Source organism: Phyllostomus discolor, chromosome 7, assembly GCF_004126475.2.
Source record: "Phyllostomus discolor isolate MPI-MPIP mPhyDis1 chromosome 7, mPhyDis1.pri.v3, whole genome shotgun sequence".
Classification (NCBI taxonomy): domain Eukaryota; kingdom Metazoa; phylum Chordata; class Mammalia; order Chiroptera; family Phyllostomidae; genus Phyllostomus; species Phyllostomus discolor.
Window position 1 is genome coordinate 34,618,511 of NC_040909.2, and position 15,994 is coordinate 34,634,504.

Here is a 15,994-nt window from a genome sequence, read left to right on the forward strand (position 1 = left end):
CATAGTGAGCTGTTTTAGTACAATCATGTACAAATATAGAACTCAGTACCTGCAAAGCTGTATGCTCCTTTTGAAGATCTTTTATTTTATTCTGCTGCTGGCAGACCCTATTTAGGGATTCATCCTCCAATTCACTGACTTTGGATTTCACACTCTCCAAAATTTGTTCCAAGTCATTAGCTCGTTGTTCCTGATCTACTACTCGGCATTTTTCTAGCTGAAGTTCTTTTCTAATAATAAACACAAATCACATCAACAAACCTACATCTAACAACATAATGAATTTCTAAACTTTCTTTGCATTCTTAAAATTTCTATTACACAAACCAAGAAATGAAATATATGGCACCATTACATATTTAAGCTATTACCAAAAAATCACCTGTTAAAAATATTTTAACTTAATATTTACAAAATGAAAAGTTAAATTTCAAGATTTTTTTCAAGGCAGTTATTTCTAGAATGCACACCACGTGGATACAAAAAAACTCAAGAGATTTTTTTTTTTTCCATTTTCTTACTTAAGCTGCTGATTAGTTTCTATGAGTTCCTGGATCATGCTCTGTTGACGGGATGTTTCTTCCACCAATGTTGTCAAGTTCTGTCTCATCCTTTGTGATGACTGTTTGTCAAAAATGATGAGATCTACATTTAAAAAAATGTAATACAAATAGGTAAAAGTAAAGGTACAGCAAAAAATTAAGATAAAAATATTTTAAAAGAAAAAATAGCTTTTTACCATAAGGAGCAGGAATAGGATCTGATTACCTTTAAGATCTGTTCTTTTGACTAGACATAAAGGTTTTAAGCCATGTGTCGTCAACAGCACATTTATGCTCTCCCATTCTGCTTCTTCCCGCTACAATCACAAAGGAGAGAGTTAAGAATCAATTTTAGAATATAAAGTGAAGAAATAAACTCTTGTATATAATTTCCTTTGTTTTTGAAACTTTTTATCCAAGTTTTTAATATGAATTTTCATGCATTGAATGATTAAAATTAAAACAAATGGCTTAAAAAAAAAACCCTTGTAATTGCAGTGAACCAAACAGACCTTAGGTTTTTTACTGAACTGAACCAGACCAGGTCCCAATCAAAAGAAACAGCGGCAAACTAGGTTACTTTAACTGAATAGTAAAGAGAAGATGAGTCACTTGAAAACAAGTATCATTTTAACAATGACTATGGTCACCAAAAAAACAAAGGGAAAAAATCTGACTCAGTGGAGCCAATAATTTAGGTATCTCCTTATATAGTGGACCTAGTCTACCTATAAAAAGAAGTCTCTCACCCTAGCTGGGTGGCTCAGTTGGTTGGAGTGTTGTCCCATAAACCAAAGAGTTGTGGGTTGGATCTCTGGTTAGGGCACATACTTAGGTTGCAGGTCCGATCCCTGGCTGGGACACATGTGGGAGGCAGCTAATTGATGTTTCTCTGTTTCTGTCCCCCACCCCTCAGCACCCCACCGGCCCTCCTTCCCCATCCTCCTCTCCACCCTCTTTAAAAGCTATGAACACACTTTCAGGTGAGGATTAAAACAACAACAAAGGAGTCTGTCTATCCATTGAGGTAACTGATTCTAGCAGAATCCCTCTGTGAGGTCTCTCAAGTCTTGTATCCCTGATTCTAAATATGTATTTATGCCATACAGCTGAGAGGGGATTCTAACTCTCTAGATTGTGAATAAAAACAAAACAATGGGAAGAAAAAAATAATAAGGACATAAAATACGAATAGGAATAGAAATAGAGATGACTTTTTTCATTTAAAAAACACATTTAAATCCATGGTACTGATACAATAGTTTTATAATGGGCTTTTAATATTAAGTACAGCGATCAATTTTGAAATCACTGTGTGAGGTGTTCTCATTTTTTAAGATATTAAAGTATATTTATGAAAAGGCAATTTGAGTGAATTTTCAATGTTTAAATGCTTGAAAAATATAAATTATACAATAAATACATTTTTACTACTGCTATAGTTTGTAAATACTATAACAGCTTAAACGTAAAAATTTAGACAGACAAAGCATGATGAAAAGTATTACTCCCAACATCCAAATGCCCCTCTAACATTCAAGATTCTATCAAGACAAAAAAGGAACAAATTGCCCTGATGACTCCTTGACAGCTTCATGACTTACAGAGCCAAGTAAATCTTTCCTTTTGACTGCTGACTTTCTTTCCCTTTATCTTTTGTACAGCTCTCCTCCTTCCCACAACTTCCTCTTATTTATGCTGCAGGTCCTCTGGTCACAAAGATCAATGACACAGAACTAAAATTATTACTGATCTGTTTTAGGAGCCAAATGTTTTATGTGGATATCTCAGTGCAGGTCTAGTATGCCTGACAAAATGTTCTGTAAATAATATTGTCACAAATACTGAATGACCCAATTATACATGTTATTCCATGATACCTCTTTTAAGAGAAAGAATAACATGATTGTTTGCAAATTCTGAATAGAGTTAAGAATGGCATTTTCCAAAGTATGTGCTGCAGAACACTAGTCGGATGAAATACTGTAATTAGGAAATGCTGTATACTAAAGCCTCCTTTTGAAGACTGATAGTATTGTGAAGTCTTAGAATAATGAAATCATTTAATAGACTGCAACCTGGCATTTCTCAAAATTATTTTACTAGATAATCTTTTTATTTTATTTTTCAGTTACAGTTTACATTCAATATTATTTTGTATTGGTTTCAGGTATGCAGCACAGTGGTTAGACAATTATTTAGTTTACAGAGTGGCCCCCCAATATTCCCAGTACCCAGCTGGCACCATACAGTTATTAAACTATTATTGACTATATTCCCTATGCTGCACTTTACATCCCCCAAAAGAATCCTTTTAAAGTAATAGTTTTCATATATGTAGATGTAGTATTCTGTACCACATACTTTGAGAAACATTGGTTTCAAATATTTCAAGTTTACCTGTTTTTCAGTCATTATTAATTAGTCTGTTTGATGATTTACTGGACTCCTGGGCTTTAGCGGCTGCTGGAGATATGGTTTCGTTTGCAGAACCAAAGTAGAGATTGGCAATGAAAAATGTTGAGCTGCCTAAATTAAAAGAGAAAAAAGTACAATAGGTGTTGAAGGAAATTTTATTTAAGAAAATCCACTATTCTTGAGCAATTTAAGCCATTCGTGTGTCAAAACTTTTGTAGCGTCTTAGAAAGCTGATTTAAAGGGTGATGGGAACAAACCCTATCTTACAATGTTCTCCAATAGATATTTAAAAAATGGGGTTTTACACACATACCAACATAAAGAAAAATACTTGTTTTAACTAGATAATGTGAAAAGCACATGAAGCTAATAAACTATTATCTTTTGAAAGCTGCTTCTCAAAAAATAAAAGCATTGTGCCTGACCCAAAAGTTACAGACCAGTCTAACAATTCACTGGACTATCTCCAAGAGCGAATGGAGTGCCACTTTCTTAGGTGGACTTTATTTCTAAGTAGATCAGAGGTTAGCAACAAAGGGTTCTGTTTCACACACACACACACACACACACACATACACACACAAATTCACAGTCAGTCTAAACTACCATCACTTACTTGTTCTTGTTATCTAAGATTCTACCAGTCTACAGAAAAAAACTTCCTTGGATTATTTTATATACGGGTATAATCCCTCCTCTCCAGAGGCACAATCCCACACATTCATTAGCATCATGGAATTTTAGAACTTGAGAAGACCTTGGAAATTGTTTAATCCCAAAACTCTGGCTGTTCATAGGTGACAGAAAAGAGTATAGGGAGAGCTGTACCAATATACCAGGTACTAGAGCCATCTGAGCCATCCAAATCCCAGGACTGATCAGAGGCAGGCCTCCTTGCTGTCAGTCAATATTTCTTCCAAAGCACCCTTCTTCCCTTCTCTATCTGCTTCAGATCGTGAAATCCAAATAAACAATTTACTGGCCACCACCAATAATTTAATTATAGCTAAACCTAGTGGCATATTACAAATTCTCATATTCTGCCATTTTTGCAGTTTCACATCAGAGTCCCTTCTCCCTTTAAACTCTGGTCTCTTTCAATAACTCAATAACCCACTAAGTTCAACCCTATCGCCTTTATTTTAAATAAAGATCCTTTTCAAAAATGTCGAGCAACTTCACCTGCTATCACCTTTCAACTAGATTTTTTTTTTTTACTTTTCACTAGAGAAAATTTCAAAAATACACAACAGTAGAGAAAATGTATAATGAACTCATGTATTCACCAATCTATTGTAGCTTCAATGATAACCAACATTCTTCCATTGTTACATTTCTTCCTCACCCACTTATATTTCGGTTTATATCTCTAACAAATACAGACTCAGTATTACACCCAATAAAAATAATAATTCCTTACTATCACTTAATATCTAGCCTATGTTCAATTTCCCCCAGCGGCAGATGACTTTTTAAACAAGGTCCGTATTTAGCACTCTTAAGTTTCTTTTAATTAACAGTCCCAGCCCCCTTTTTAACATGCCACATATTTGTTGAAGAAATAGACCATCTGTCTTACAGAGTTACCCTCATTTCAAGTTCAGCTTATTGTATTCTCATCATTTATCACATTTTTCCAGCTCCTACATTTCTTGCAAACTGGTTATATCTAGAGGCTTTATTAAATTCAGGTTCAGTATGGTTTGGCAGGAGTAACTCAGAGGTGGTGCTGTGTCCTTCCTACTGCATCACCATTAGGAATCAGGCAAACTTTTAAAATGGGGAGAATACACTATGTAAAGCAGACATAAGGCTTGAAGACATCAATGTAAAAGAATCTCCCAAAGAGCCACATATTCTGACAACCTTCCTAACAGCCACCCCAGACCTCTCTCAAAACGTCAAGTGTCCCTGCAGGCTCAAAGCCTCCACCTTGTTAACTCATACTCAACCTTCAGATGTCAGCTCAAATTTCCTTCTACCATGGAAATCTCCCGATTCCATAAATCAGGTCCTCTTGTTATATGCTCTTGTAGAAGTATAAAGAGTCAAGTATAGAGGTTTGAAGTTCAGTGTCAGATGGCCTGAGTGACTACCAGCTTAACCATTTATTAAACTGTGTGACATGGACAAACTCATTAATATCTTTGAGCCTTGATTTCTTCATTTGTAAAAGAGACAACATAGTAATAATACTTACACCTCAGAGGTTGAATTAAGTCAGACAACATGTAGAAAGTATTTAGTACAAGAGCATGTCACACAGAAACTTATAGATAATTGGTAGCTGTTATTACGTAAGTATGCTGAACAAAATGCATCTTACCTAATCATACCATCATATATTATCTTAGACCTTTTTCTACAAATTACTCAGCTAACTATCTGATACAAGTTGTTTTACATAAAAATGTCTAGGTAAAATTAAATTCCATGAGATAAGTAGTCTGCTTTTTGGTAATGGTCGAGTAGGCAACTCTGCCTCTAAAGACAATGAAGAACGCCAAATAAAACATGTTTTTTTTAATATATAAGTATTAAAGAACTAACAAGATATGAGGAATTACCAGGCAAAAAAATCAAGAAGTTGAGAACCTACTTTTTCCCTGAAAGCATTTGCCAAACCCAAAAAAGAACAGTGAGAATCAGTGGTTAAAGATAAAAGCCTGGAAGGGCTACAACTCTCAGGAGAAGGGTGAGGGAGAAGTAAGCCACCTCTCCCGTGAACTGAAAACTGATTTCCCCTTCTCTGTGTCATTCCAGTATCTCACGGATGTCCCAAATTAACAGTGCTTCAAGCACCTGGCAGAGCCAATGAAATCTCTGGGAAAAGGTCTCAAATTAACCCCACAAAAAAATGTTTCAAGTACAACTTCCAGAAAATGGTTAGAGATAACTAAGGCATATAGGAAACAAGACATAAGGAGAACAGAAGCAACAGTCAAAAGAAAACCAACCAGCAAAGAAAGACTTCTAGTATTGTAATTATTAGGTACAGACCATAAAAAACTATGCAGACAATGTTCAAAGAAATAAAAATAAAACCCTGAAACCTCTGGTAGACAATAATAACTGATTTGAAAAAAAATTTTAAATTTAGAACAAAAATTTACAATAACTGAAATTAAGATCTTAAAACACAGGCTTAACAAAGTAGATTAGACAGAAGAGAAGAGAAAATTAATCAACCAGAAGGGAAGTTAGGAGAGACTACTCACTTCTTTAGCTCTCTATGCTGCAGTCAGGAAAACACAGAAGAGGTTCAACTTTAAATGGAGGGAATACTGCCATCCAAGAAATGGAGGAAAAAAGGGAGCAAAAGCAGCAATTGAAAAAAAACAAAAAACAAAAGACAAAGAAGTTTTGAGAGTCAATGAAATATTTAAGTCAACAGATTCTAGAAGCCCAACATAATAATGCATCAGGATAGAGAAAAAAAATCACAACTAGACACATCATATTAAAGTATAAAAAACCAAAATCTTAAAAGCAATTACAGAAAAAAGATTATCTTCAAAGGAGTGACAGAATGTCAGCTAACTTCTTAGCAGTAACAATGGAAACTAAAAGTAAACTAAAAGTAGTATCTTCAAAGTGCTGAAAAAATTAAATGCAGATTTAAAATTCTAAACCCAGTGAAAATATCCATTAATAATGAAGGCAAAAGCCCCTGGCTGGTGTGGCTCAGTGGACTGAGTGCCAGACTGTGAACCAAAGTGTCACTGGTTCAATTCCTAGTCTAGGGCACATTCCTGGGTTGCGGGCCAGGTCCCCGGTAGGGGGTGCAGGAATGGCAACCACACACTGATGTTTCTCTCCCTCTCTTTCTCCCTACCTTCCCCTCTCTAAAAATAAACAAAAAGAAAAAAAATAACGAAGGCAAAGGATATTTTCAAACAAAACAAAACAAAACAAATCTGACAAAACTCCTAAAGATGCTCCATGCAAAAGATTTCTTGATGGAAAGAGCTGTAGAAAGGAGTAAAGAGCAAAGAAATGGGGGGAGTATAAACACACACTGACTACATAAAATAGTAAGATCTTGTGAAGTTTAAAATGTAATTAAAAGGCACAATGACAAAAATATATTAGTTAGGAGTAGGGCAAATAGAGTAGCAGTGTTCTAGTTTTGTTTGTAATACAGGAGGAGAGTAAAGGTATGTACTACCATCAGGCTTTTGTAAGTTAGGGATGCTCAAGAATTTCCAGGATAACAACTAAATACAACATAAATGTGTAATTTCCTAATTAATAAAGGGGAAAAAGAGACCATGATGATAAGTCAAAGTAATTTCAAAAGGAGAGATTAAACAGAGAACAAAAAGAAAAGTACATGATAAGATAGCAGACTTAAACTCACATCAGTCACATTAAATGTAAATGGAGTAAATGCTCCAGTTAAAAAAGAAAGATGGGCCCTTGGCTGGTATTGCTCAGTGGATTGAGTGCAGGCCTGCAAACCAAAGGGTCACCAGTTGGATTCCCAGTCAGGGCACATGCCTGGGTTGTGGGCCAGGTCCCCAGTACGGGGCACACAAGAAGCAACCACACACTGATGTTTCCCTCTCTTTTTTCCTCCCTTCTCCTCTCTAAAAATAAATAAATAAAATCTTTTAAAAAAGAAAGATGGTCAAGCTAGATTTAAAACACAAAATCAAACTATATGTTGTTAGAGCAAAAAAAGACACCTAAAATACTAAAAAGCCATAAAATATAAAGGATGATAAAAGTAAAAGAATAGAGGATTGATGACATAGCGACAGCATAGTTTAATCTCTGACTCCATACATAAAAACAGAAGCAACTAGGTAGCAAAGACAAAAACAAAATAACAATATTTATATCAAAGCTTAGTGACAAGTTATTAGTACAAACATCAAAATAGAAGTGAGTGGAGACAAATCACTATCAGCCAGAAAATCTGCAGTGTATCAGCATCTTTGTAGGAAGACAAAAAAGCCACACACACTCTCTAACAGTTATTTGGACAGGAAGATTCCCAAATCATTGGTATTTGCTAATATTGTCTATGGCACTAAGACGAAAACAGCAGGTGGAACTGAAAGGGGTTTTGTCCTCTTTTGCCATAAGAAGGACTGAAAATGCGAAAGCCCTATAACACTGAAAATTGACATGCTAGGGCTCCAACACAAGACCCACAATAAGAATAAATTTCTATTCTTAGGAATGAAATCAAAATTGAGCAAGATAAACAAGAGGGAAAGAGAAAGTTAAGACCAAGTTGGGATGGAGACCAGGGCCAGGAACTCTTACAGGAAAAAAACTGCCATATTTTCAAACACTACACAAAACCAACAGAAGAAAGAAATCTGAGAAGTCAGAAATGCTTTCCTGAATTCTACGGCACTGTACAAGTTCGGGGGTGGTGAGGATTCAGGGAAGACAGCAAAGTGAGGAGCACCAGGAAAGTCTCCAAATACCAAGATTCTGTGATCTGATCGGGGACTGCTGCTTCAGATCTTGGAGGACCAGACAAAGAGGCAGGGGTGGTGGGTGTACCTCTCCCCACCGTTGTAAATCCCTCCCACTCTGGCTAAAGTGACTTCCAGGGGATTTAAAGGGCTATCCTTCTTTTCTTTTCCCCTTCATTTTTCCCCCTTTCCCCCTTTGGGAGCCAGGCATTAAAGACCAGGACTTTTTAGCAAATGTACATATGAGGAAGAAAAACTTACTGCATATGCCCAAGGAAATGTTCAGGCTAAAAAAGATCTGAGAAGATCTTAAGTTTACATCTCAGGCTGATCCATAGGAGAAAGAAAACCTGGAACAATTAAAAAATAAAAATAAAAAACAAAACCCAGCTAATCATGGTGAAGGAAGAGAATCTTGACTTTCAGAGTTACCACATTATTAGATTCAAATATCCAGTTTTCAACAAAAATAACAAGGTATATACAAAGAATCAGGGAAGTATGACCTATTTAAAGGGGGAAAAAATCAACAAAAACTGTCAGGGTTGGGGCAGAGGGGAGGATCTGAGGGCTAATCTACTAAAGATTTTAAAACAGCCATGTTACGGTTGCCAGAGTGAGGTGTGGGTGAAAAAGGTGAAGGAATTACAAAGTACAAATTGGTAGTTACCAAATAGTCATAGGATGTAAAGTCCAGAATAGGGGATATAATTGATAATATTGCAATAGCTATGTATGGTGCCAGTCAGGTACTGGGACTATCAGGGTGAACACTTTGTAAAGTATATGACTGTCTGACTACTATGCTGTACACCCGAAACTAATACAAAATAATATTGCATGTAAACTGTAACTGAAAAACAAAACCCAACCACACGCTGCCTTCGGGAGATACATCTAAGCAGCAAAGACAAACATAGACTAAGGTGAAGGGGTAGAAAATAATCCTGCAAGCAAATGGCACCCACAGAAAAGCAGGTGTAGCCATACTTGTATCTGACAAAATGGATTTCAAGAGAAAAAAAGGTAACAAGAAACAAAGATGGACACTTTACAATGATAAAGGGGATACTGTGTCGAGAAGACCTAACAACAGGGTTCCGGATCCTCAATGTGGAAAACCCCCATGTCCTGGCCACTGTGGAGAAGTGGCCCATGGAGCAGCTGCAGACGGCTCCCTGGGCTGAGTCCAGTCTGATGGATGGAGTGACGGTGACTGATGCTGCCTTGCTGTATGATGCCACCTGTATCATGTCCGTGTGCTACCAGAGGGGACCCCGGATGACTGCGAACTCCATGCAGTACCACAAGCACAAGGCCTGGTGCTTTGGTGGCTGCTTCAAGAATTTGATCAAGGAGGCTCAACAGGAAAGGTTAACTGGACAGACTGTTTTCAACAAAACCAGTGGCTTAGGAATCAATTCCAATCTGGACATCATCAGTCTGAAGGAGGACGGCTTGGAGAAGGTTGGGGTATGGAATCCTGCTAGGGGCTCATCATCACAGAGGTCGCCAAAGGCCAAGGCCCTAATGTCACCAACTCTCTGACAAAAAGGTCACTCGTTATCACCACAGTGCTGCCCTCAGAGAGCACTGGAATATAGCAACTCTGCTCAGGGCCACAGGCCAGAGGCCTCCTAAAGCCACAGCACTCTGTCCTCATGCCTACCTGAGACCCGAGTGGCCAGTCCCTTCTGCAGAGGCCTGTGTGCTTGCATGTCATCCCTGACCACTCCCTAAGCCCAGAAGTCTGAACAGGAACCGTGATGGTGTGAAAGAAAGAAGGGTTGACCTGACCTCTGAACCAGGACTCAGGGTCTACCTTTTCCACCACAGTCTGCAGGGAAAAGGCCCTTTCTGCTGGTCTCCCCAGCTGTGGCGGATGCTCTGGCCACACCTGGAGAGCCCATCAGGTGCTGTGAGCCCACACACATGCCACACTCCAAAGTGCCCCATCCTAAGAGCTCTAGGCAACACTCTACCTGCCATCCTCCCTCCAGTCCCAGGACTGAATAGTGCCATTTTCTTCTGACCATTTCAAGCCAAGGAGTGCCATTTGGGGTCTCCTAGAGTCTCTTCCCTTTGGAGCTCAGGATAGGCAGGACGTACTCAGGCCGCTGCCCCCCTCTGAGTGTCAAATGCTGTGCCAACTCCACGTATGCCAGCCCCTCTTGAAAAGCCTCCAGGGTGACCAAGACCCTCCCTCTCAGAGATACAGCACCGTTCTTGGGGGCCCACGTTGGGCTATGTTGGTGGGGGGCAGCCTGGTTGCAGCCTGGTGGATTCTGACCAAAGACCTTTTGACGACAATTCTGGCCCTGGTCAGCTTCTCTTTATAATAAAGCAAAATGTTTACAAGGGGAAAAAAGAAGACATAACAACTCTCAATAAATATGTACCCAATTAAGGAGCACCAAAATATATAAAGCAACTACTAAAAGAACTAAAGGGAGAAACTGACAAAAACACCATCATACTAGGGGACTTAAATACCTTATTGATAGCTGCAGACAGGTCATCCAAAAAGGAAATCAATAAAGAATGACACATTAGACCACATGGACATAACTGACATTTAAAGAACCATTCATCCCAGAATACCAGATCATATATCCTTCTCTAGTGCACATGGAACTTCTCAAGGACAGAACATATGTTAGGACTCAAAACTAGCCTCAACAAATTTAAGAAGACTGAAATTATACCAAGAATATTCTCTGAACACAATGCTTTGAAATCAGAGAGCAACTGCAAAAAGGAAGCAAAAACCCCGACAAACATGTGGAGATTAAAGAACATGCTACTAAAAAAATGACTAGGTCAAAGAAGAACTAAAAAGTGAGATAAAAAATGTATAGAAACAAATGAGAACGACAATACTACATATATATCAAAGCTTTGGGGATGCAGCAAAAGCAATAAGAAGAGGGAAATTTTTATCATTACAAGCCAATCTCAAGAAACAGGAAAAATCCCAAGTAAACAACCTAATACAATATTATATCTTAAAGAATTAGAAAAAGGAAAAAAGCATCTCAAAGTCAGAAGAAGGAAATAATAAAAATTAGAGCAGAATTAAATGAAAGAGAACAAAAAACGATACAAAAATTAATGTAACAGAGAGCTGATATTTTGAAAAGATTAATGAAATTAACAAACCTGACTTCCGGCCAAGATGGAGGCATAGGTAGACACACTATGCCTCCTTGAACAACCAAGATAGAGACAACAACAATTTAGAAACAGAATAGCAACCAGAAATGACAGAAAACTGATCTGAATGGAACTTGGACAACCAAGAAGTTAAAATATACACATTCATCCAGACCGGTAGGAGGGGCACAGTTGGGCAGCCGGGCGCAGGTCCTAGCATGGAGAGCAGAGAGCATTGGGACCAGACACATAAGGCATCTGGGGTGCGCAAGACTGCAGAGGGTGGACCCTGAGCATGCAAGCGGTTGCTAGCAGACCCCAGCCAAGGGGTGGCAACTGGCAGACCCAGTGAGGTGGGAATTGTGAAGCAAGGCACTGTGCACAACCCAGGATCACAGTGCTGGGAAACAGAGCCTCCAGGCACTGACTGAAAACACCTGTAGGGGTTGAGGTGCAGGGAGAGGCTCCCAGCCTCACAGGAGAGGTCCTTGGAGAGTCCCACAGGGTGCACAGGCCCACCCACATGGGAATTGGCACCAGAGGGGCCCAGTTTTCTCAGCGGAAGTGACGGAGGGGACTGAGGTCCCATGGAGAGCAGAGCAAGTGCCATTGTTCCCTCTCGAACCCCACCCCCACATACAATGTCACAACCCAGCAACTGGGGTGCCCCACACTGGTGAACACCTAAGGTTCCACCCCTCATATGTAACAGATGCGGCCAGACCAAAGGGGGAGGGGAAAGATGGCTCAAACAGAATTGAAAGCCCCAGAGCCAGTACTTTTAAGCAACTGAGAGATAGCCAACCTATCAGATGCACAGTTCAAAGCACTGGTGCTCAAGATGCTCACAGAATTGGTTGATTTGGGTCGCAAATTACATGAACAAATGAAGGCTACAATAAGTGAAGTGAAGGAAAATGCACAAGGAACCAATAGTGATGGAATGAAGGCTGGGTCTCACATCAATGGAGTGGACCAGAAGGAAGGAAGAAACATACAAGCAGAAAAGAATGGAGAAATAAGAATTCAAAAAAAATGAGGAGAAGCTTAGGAACCTCCAGGACATCTTTAAACATTCCAACATCTGAATTGTAGGGGTACCAGAAGGAGAAAGAGGAAGAGCAACAAATTGAAAATGCATTTGAACAAATAATGAAGGAGAACTTCCCCAAACTGGCAAAGGAAATAGACTTCCAGGAAATCCAGGAAGCTCAGAGTCCCAAAGAAGTTGGACCCAAGAAGGAACACACCAAGGCACATCATAATTACATTAGCCAAGGTAAAAATGAAGGAGAGAATCCTAGAAGCAGCAAGAGATAAGGAGACAGTTACCTACAAAGGAGTTCCCATCAGACTGTCAGCTGATTTCTCAAAAGAGACTTTACAGGCAAGAAGGGACTGGAAAGAAGTATTCCAAGTCATGAAAGGCAAGGACCTACATCCAAGATTGCTCTATCCAGCAAAGCTTTCATTTAGCATAGAAGGGCAGATAAAGTGCTTTTCAGATAAGGTCACGCTAAAGGAGTTCATCATCACCAAGCCCTTATGTTATGAAATGTTAAAGGGACTTATCTAAGAAAAAGAAGACTTATCTGTAAAAAAACATGTATAATAAAATGACAGCAAACTCACAATTAACAACCAAACCTGGAAAAAAAACAAAAAGAAACTAAGCAAACAACTAGAACAGGAACAGACCCACAGAAATGGAGAACACATGGAGGGTTAGCAACAGGGGAGTGGGAGGAGGAGAGAGGGGGAAAAGGTACAGAGAATAAGTAGCATAGATGGTAGGTAGAAAATAGGTGGAGGGCAAGAATAGTATGGGAAATGTAGAAGCTAAAGAACTTATGACACATGGACCTGAACCAAAAGGGGGGGAATGTGGGTGGGAGAGGGTGTGAAGGGGGGAAATGGGACAACTGTAACAGCATAATAAATAAAATATTTTTTAAAAGAAATAAACTTCTTCCACTTGTAAAAAAAAACCTATGGTTAGATACACTAAGGAAAAAACAGAAATGGCTCAAACAAAATTAGAAATTAAAAAATGGGAAGTTATCACAGACATCACAGAAATACAAAGAAGCATACAAGAATAAAAGACAATATGCTACCAAATTTAATAACCTGGAAGAAATGGATAAGTTCCTATATGTATAACCTTCCTAGACTGAATCATGAATAACTGGAAAGTCTAAATAGACTGACCAACAGTGAGGAAATTGAAACCACCATTAAAAACCTCCCCAAAAGTAAAACTCCAGGACCAAAAGGTTTCACTGGTGAATTCTACCAAACATTCAAAGAATATTTGATACCTATCCCTCTCAAACTCTTCCAAAAAAACTGAAGAAGAGGCAATATTTCCCAACACATTTTATGAGGCCAACATAATCCTGATAGAAAAACCTGGCAAGGATAACACAAAAAAAGAAAACTACAGATGAATATCTCTCATGAATATGATGCAAAAATCTTACACAAAATACTAGCAAGTCAAATACAACAATACATTTAAAAATAACACATCACAGACTTCTGGTAAAGATGGTGGCACAAGTACTTGCCTCCTCCCACATCAAAATTACAACTGAACTACAAAACAACTGTCATTCAGAACTGCCTAAAATCTAGCTGAATGGAATTCCTACAACTAGGAATTAAAGAAACCACATCAAGACTAAGAAAGTAAGATACTTTCTAGATAACTAGAAAATAATCATGATACCTATATACAAAACAATACCCTGGAATATGATAATTGGTGTTGTTTCTAACTACAAATAAATAAATAATTGAATTTAAAAATTAAAACAAAAGATTTTTTTCCTGAGAGTGAGCCAAAAACATGGGTGTGCATTATATACAGGAGCACATTGTACATGGCAAAGTATGGTAAGTTTCAATAGTGCTAATAATCACAGTGAACTGAAACCCAACAAACATGTTTAAATTCATGACTTTATACTGACATTATACTGACATATACATGACAATTATTTAAATTGTCTTCTGAATATAAGGAATCAACATACAAGATTAATTACTACAGTATTATTTATAAGAGCACCAAGAAAAGGAAGGAAACTAGATATTCATCAACTGGGAGCTGGTAAATAAATTCTGGTAACATGCAATGTATCAGGATAGACAAATGAAAATATTATGTAGATGTAAAAATAAATAATGAAAAAAAAAGAAAAGAAAAAAGAAATGATGATGCTCTTCATCTACTGGTTATAAATTATCTCAAAGATATATATGTATATTAAAAATCAAATATAAATGTATATCATTTGTTTATATATAAATGTTTTCTTAAACAGAAATATAATAAACCAAAAATATTTGTTGACTTTGGGGAAGGATCAGAATTATTAAAATAGTGACTTAAGCTTGGCTGGCATAGCTCAGTGGATTGAGTGTGGGCTGCAAACCAAAGGATCTCTGGTTCGATTCCCATTCGGGGCACATGCCTGGGTTGCAGGCCAGGTCCCCAGTGGAGGCCACGTGAGAGGCAACCACACATCTTGATATTTCTCTCCCTTTCTTTCTCCTTCCCTTCCCATCTCTAAAACTAAATAAATAAAATATTTTAAAAATAGTGATTTAAGTGAATATTTTCAACACACATGCATTCAAACAGGAAAATTCAACTCTATGAATGTCTACTATGCCAATAATATTTACATTAAAAAGTAAATTTAATAAAATTTAAACTAAAAAAAAAGAATCAATTTATTATCTTGAAAATTGGTAAATAAATGGTAGGAATCAAGGCATCAAGAATAAATTCTGCCTTTCCTAAAAGAATTATATATACTGCTACCTATCCAAATGATTACATAAGGGATTAGTATTCCAACTAGTAACTGAACAGGACATGATAGAATTACACACTGCTATTTTACAACCTTCAGTGAATCGAGATAGGCATTAAGTAGCACCAGCTGCTGAGATCAGTAAGAAAAAAATAATACGCCTTATGTGCCTCCCACAGTCTCACCAATCACCACCTAGAAAATTGCCAAGGGGACTGACTCTAAGCCTTACCCAATCTGGAATCCAGCTACCAACGTGCAGGAATTACCCGAGGCAGAGAAGCATGTGAATTGTACATGATTATACAATCAGCAAAAACCAGACTGCAAGATACAGAAAACAAATTACCAAGGTTCTTTATGATTAATTATGAGAAAAAGAAAGGAACAGAAAAAACCTACAAATTAAAATTTTAAAAAATATTTTTTGGAGAACATTATGGCAAATGAAATAAGCCAGTCAGAGGAAGACAAATACCATATGATTTCACTCATATGTGGAATCCAATGAACTGAACTAACAAGCAAAACAGAAACAGACTCATAGAGAGCAGAATGACAGGTAACATGGGGGAGTGTAGGAGGGATGGAGGGATTCAACCAAAAAGAAAAAGGACTCAGGACA

The 15,994-nt window shown here is 37.9% G+C and overlaps 1 protein-coding gene across 7 annotated transcripts in view; it reads right to left on the reverse strand.

Moving 5' to 3' along the window:
* Positions 1–15,994, reverse strand: part of CEP70 (centrosomal protein 70) — a 62,705-nt gene that overhangs the window by 39,715 nt on the left and 6,996 nt on the right. For 5 of the 7 annotated variants that reach the window (XM_036030708.1, XM_036030714.1, XM_036030711.1 and 2 more), the window contains 4 exons: positions 2,943–3,071; positions 769–859; positions 522–645; positions 50–230 (listed from right to left, as the gene is read on the reverse strand). In XM_036030708.1, the coding sequence (XP_035886601.1) occupies positions 50–230; positions 522–645; positions 769–859; positions 2,943–2,957 (411 nt within the window). In that variant the 5' untranslated portion in view covers positions 2,958–3,071. Of the gene's footprint in view, positions 1–49; positions 231–521; positions 646–768; positions 860–2,942; positions 3,072–4,912; positions 5,285–15,994 lie in introns of those variants that run through there. The other 2 variants (XM_036030713.1, XM_036030709.1) reach the window with 2 other exon arrangements.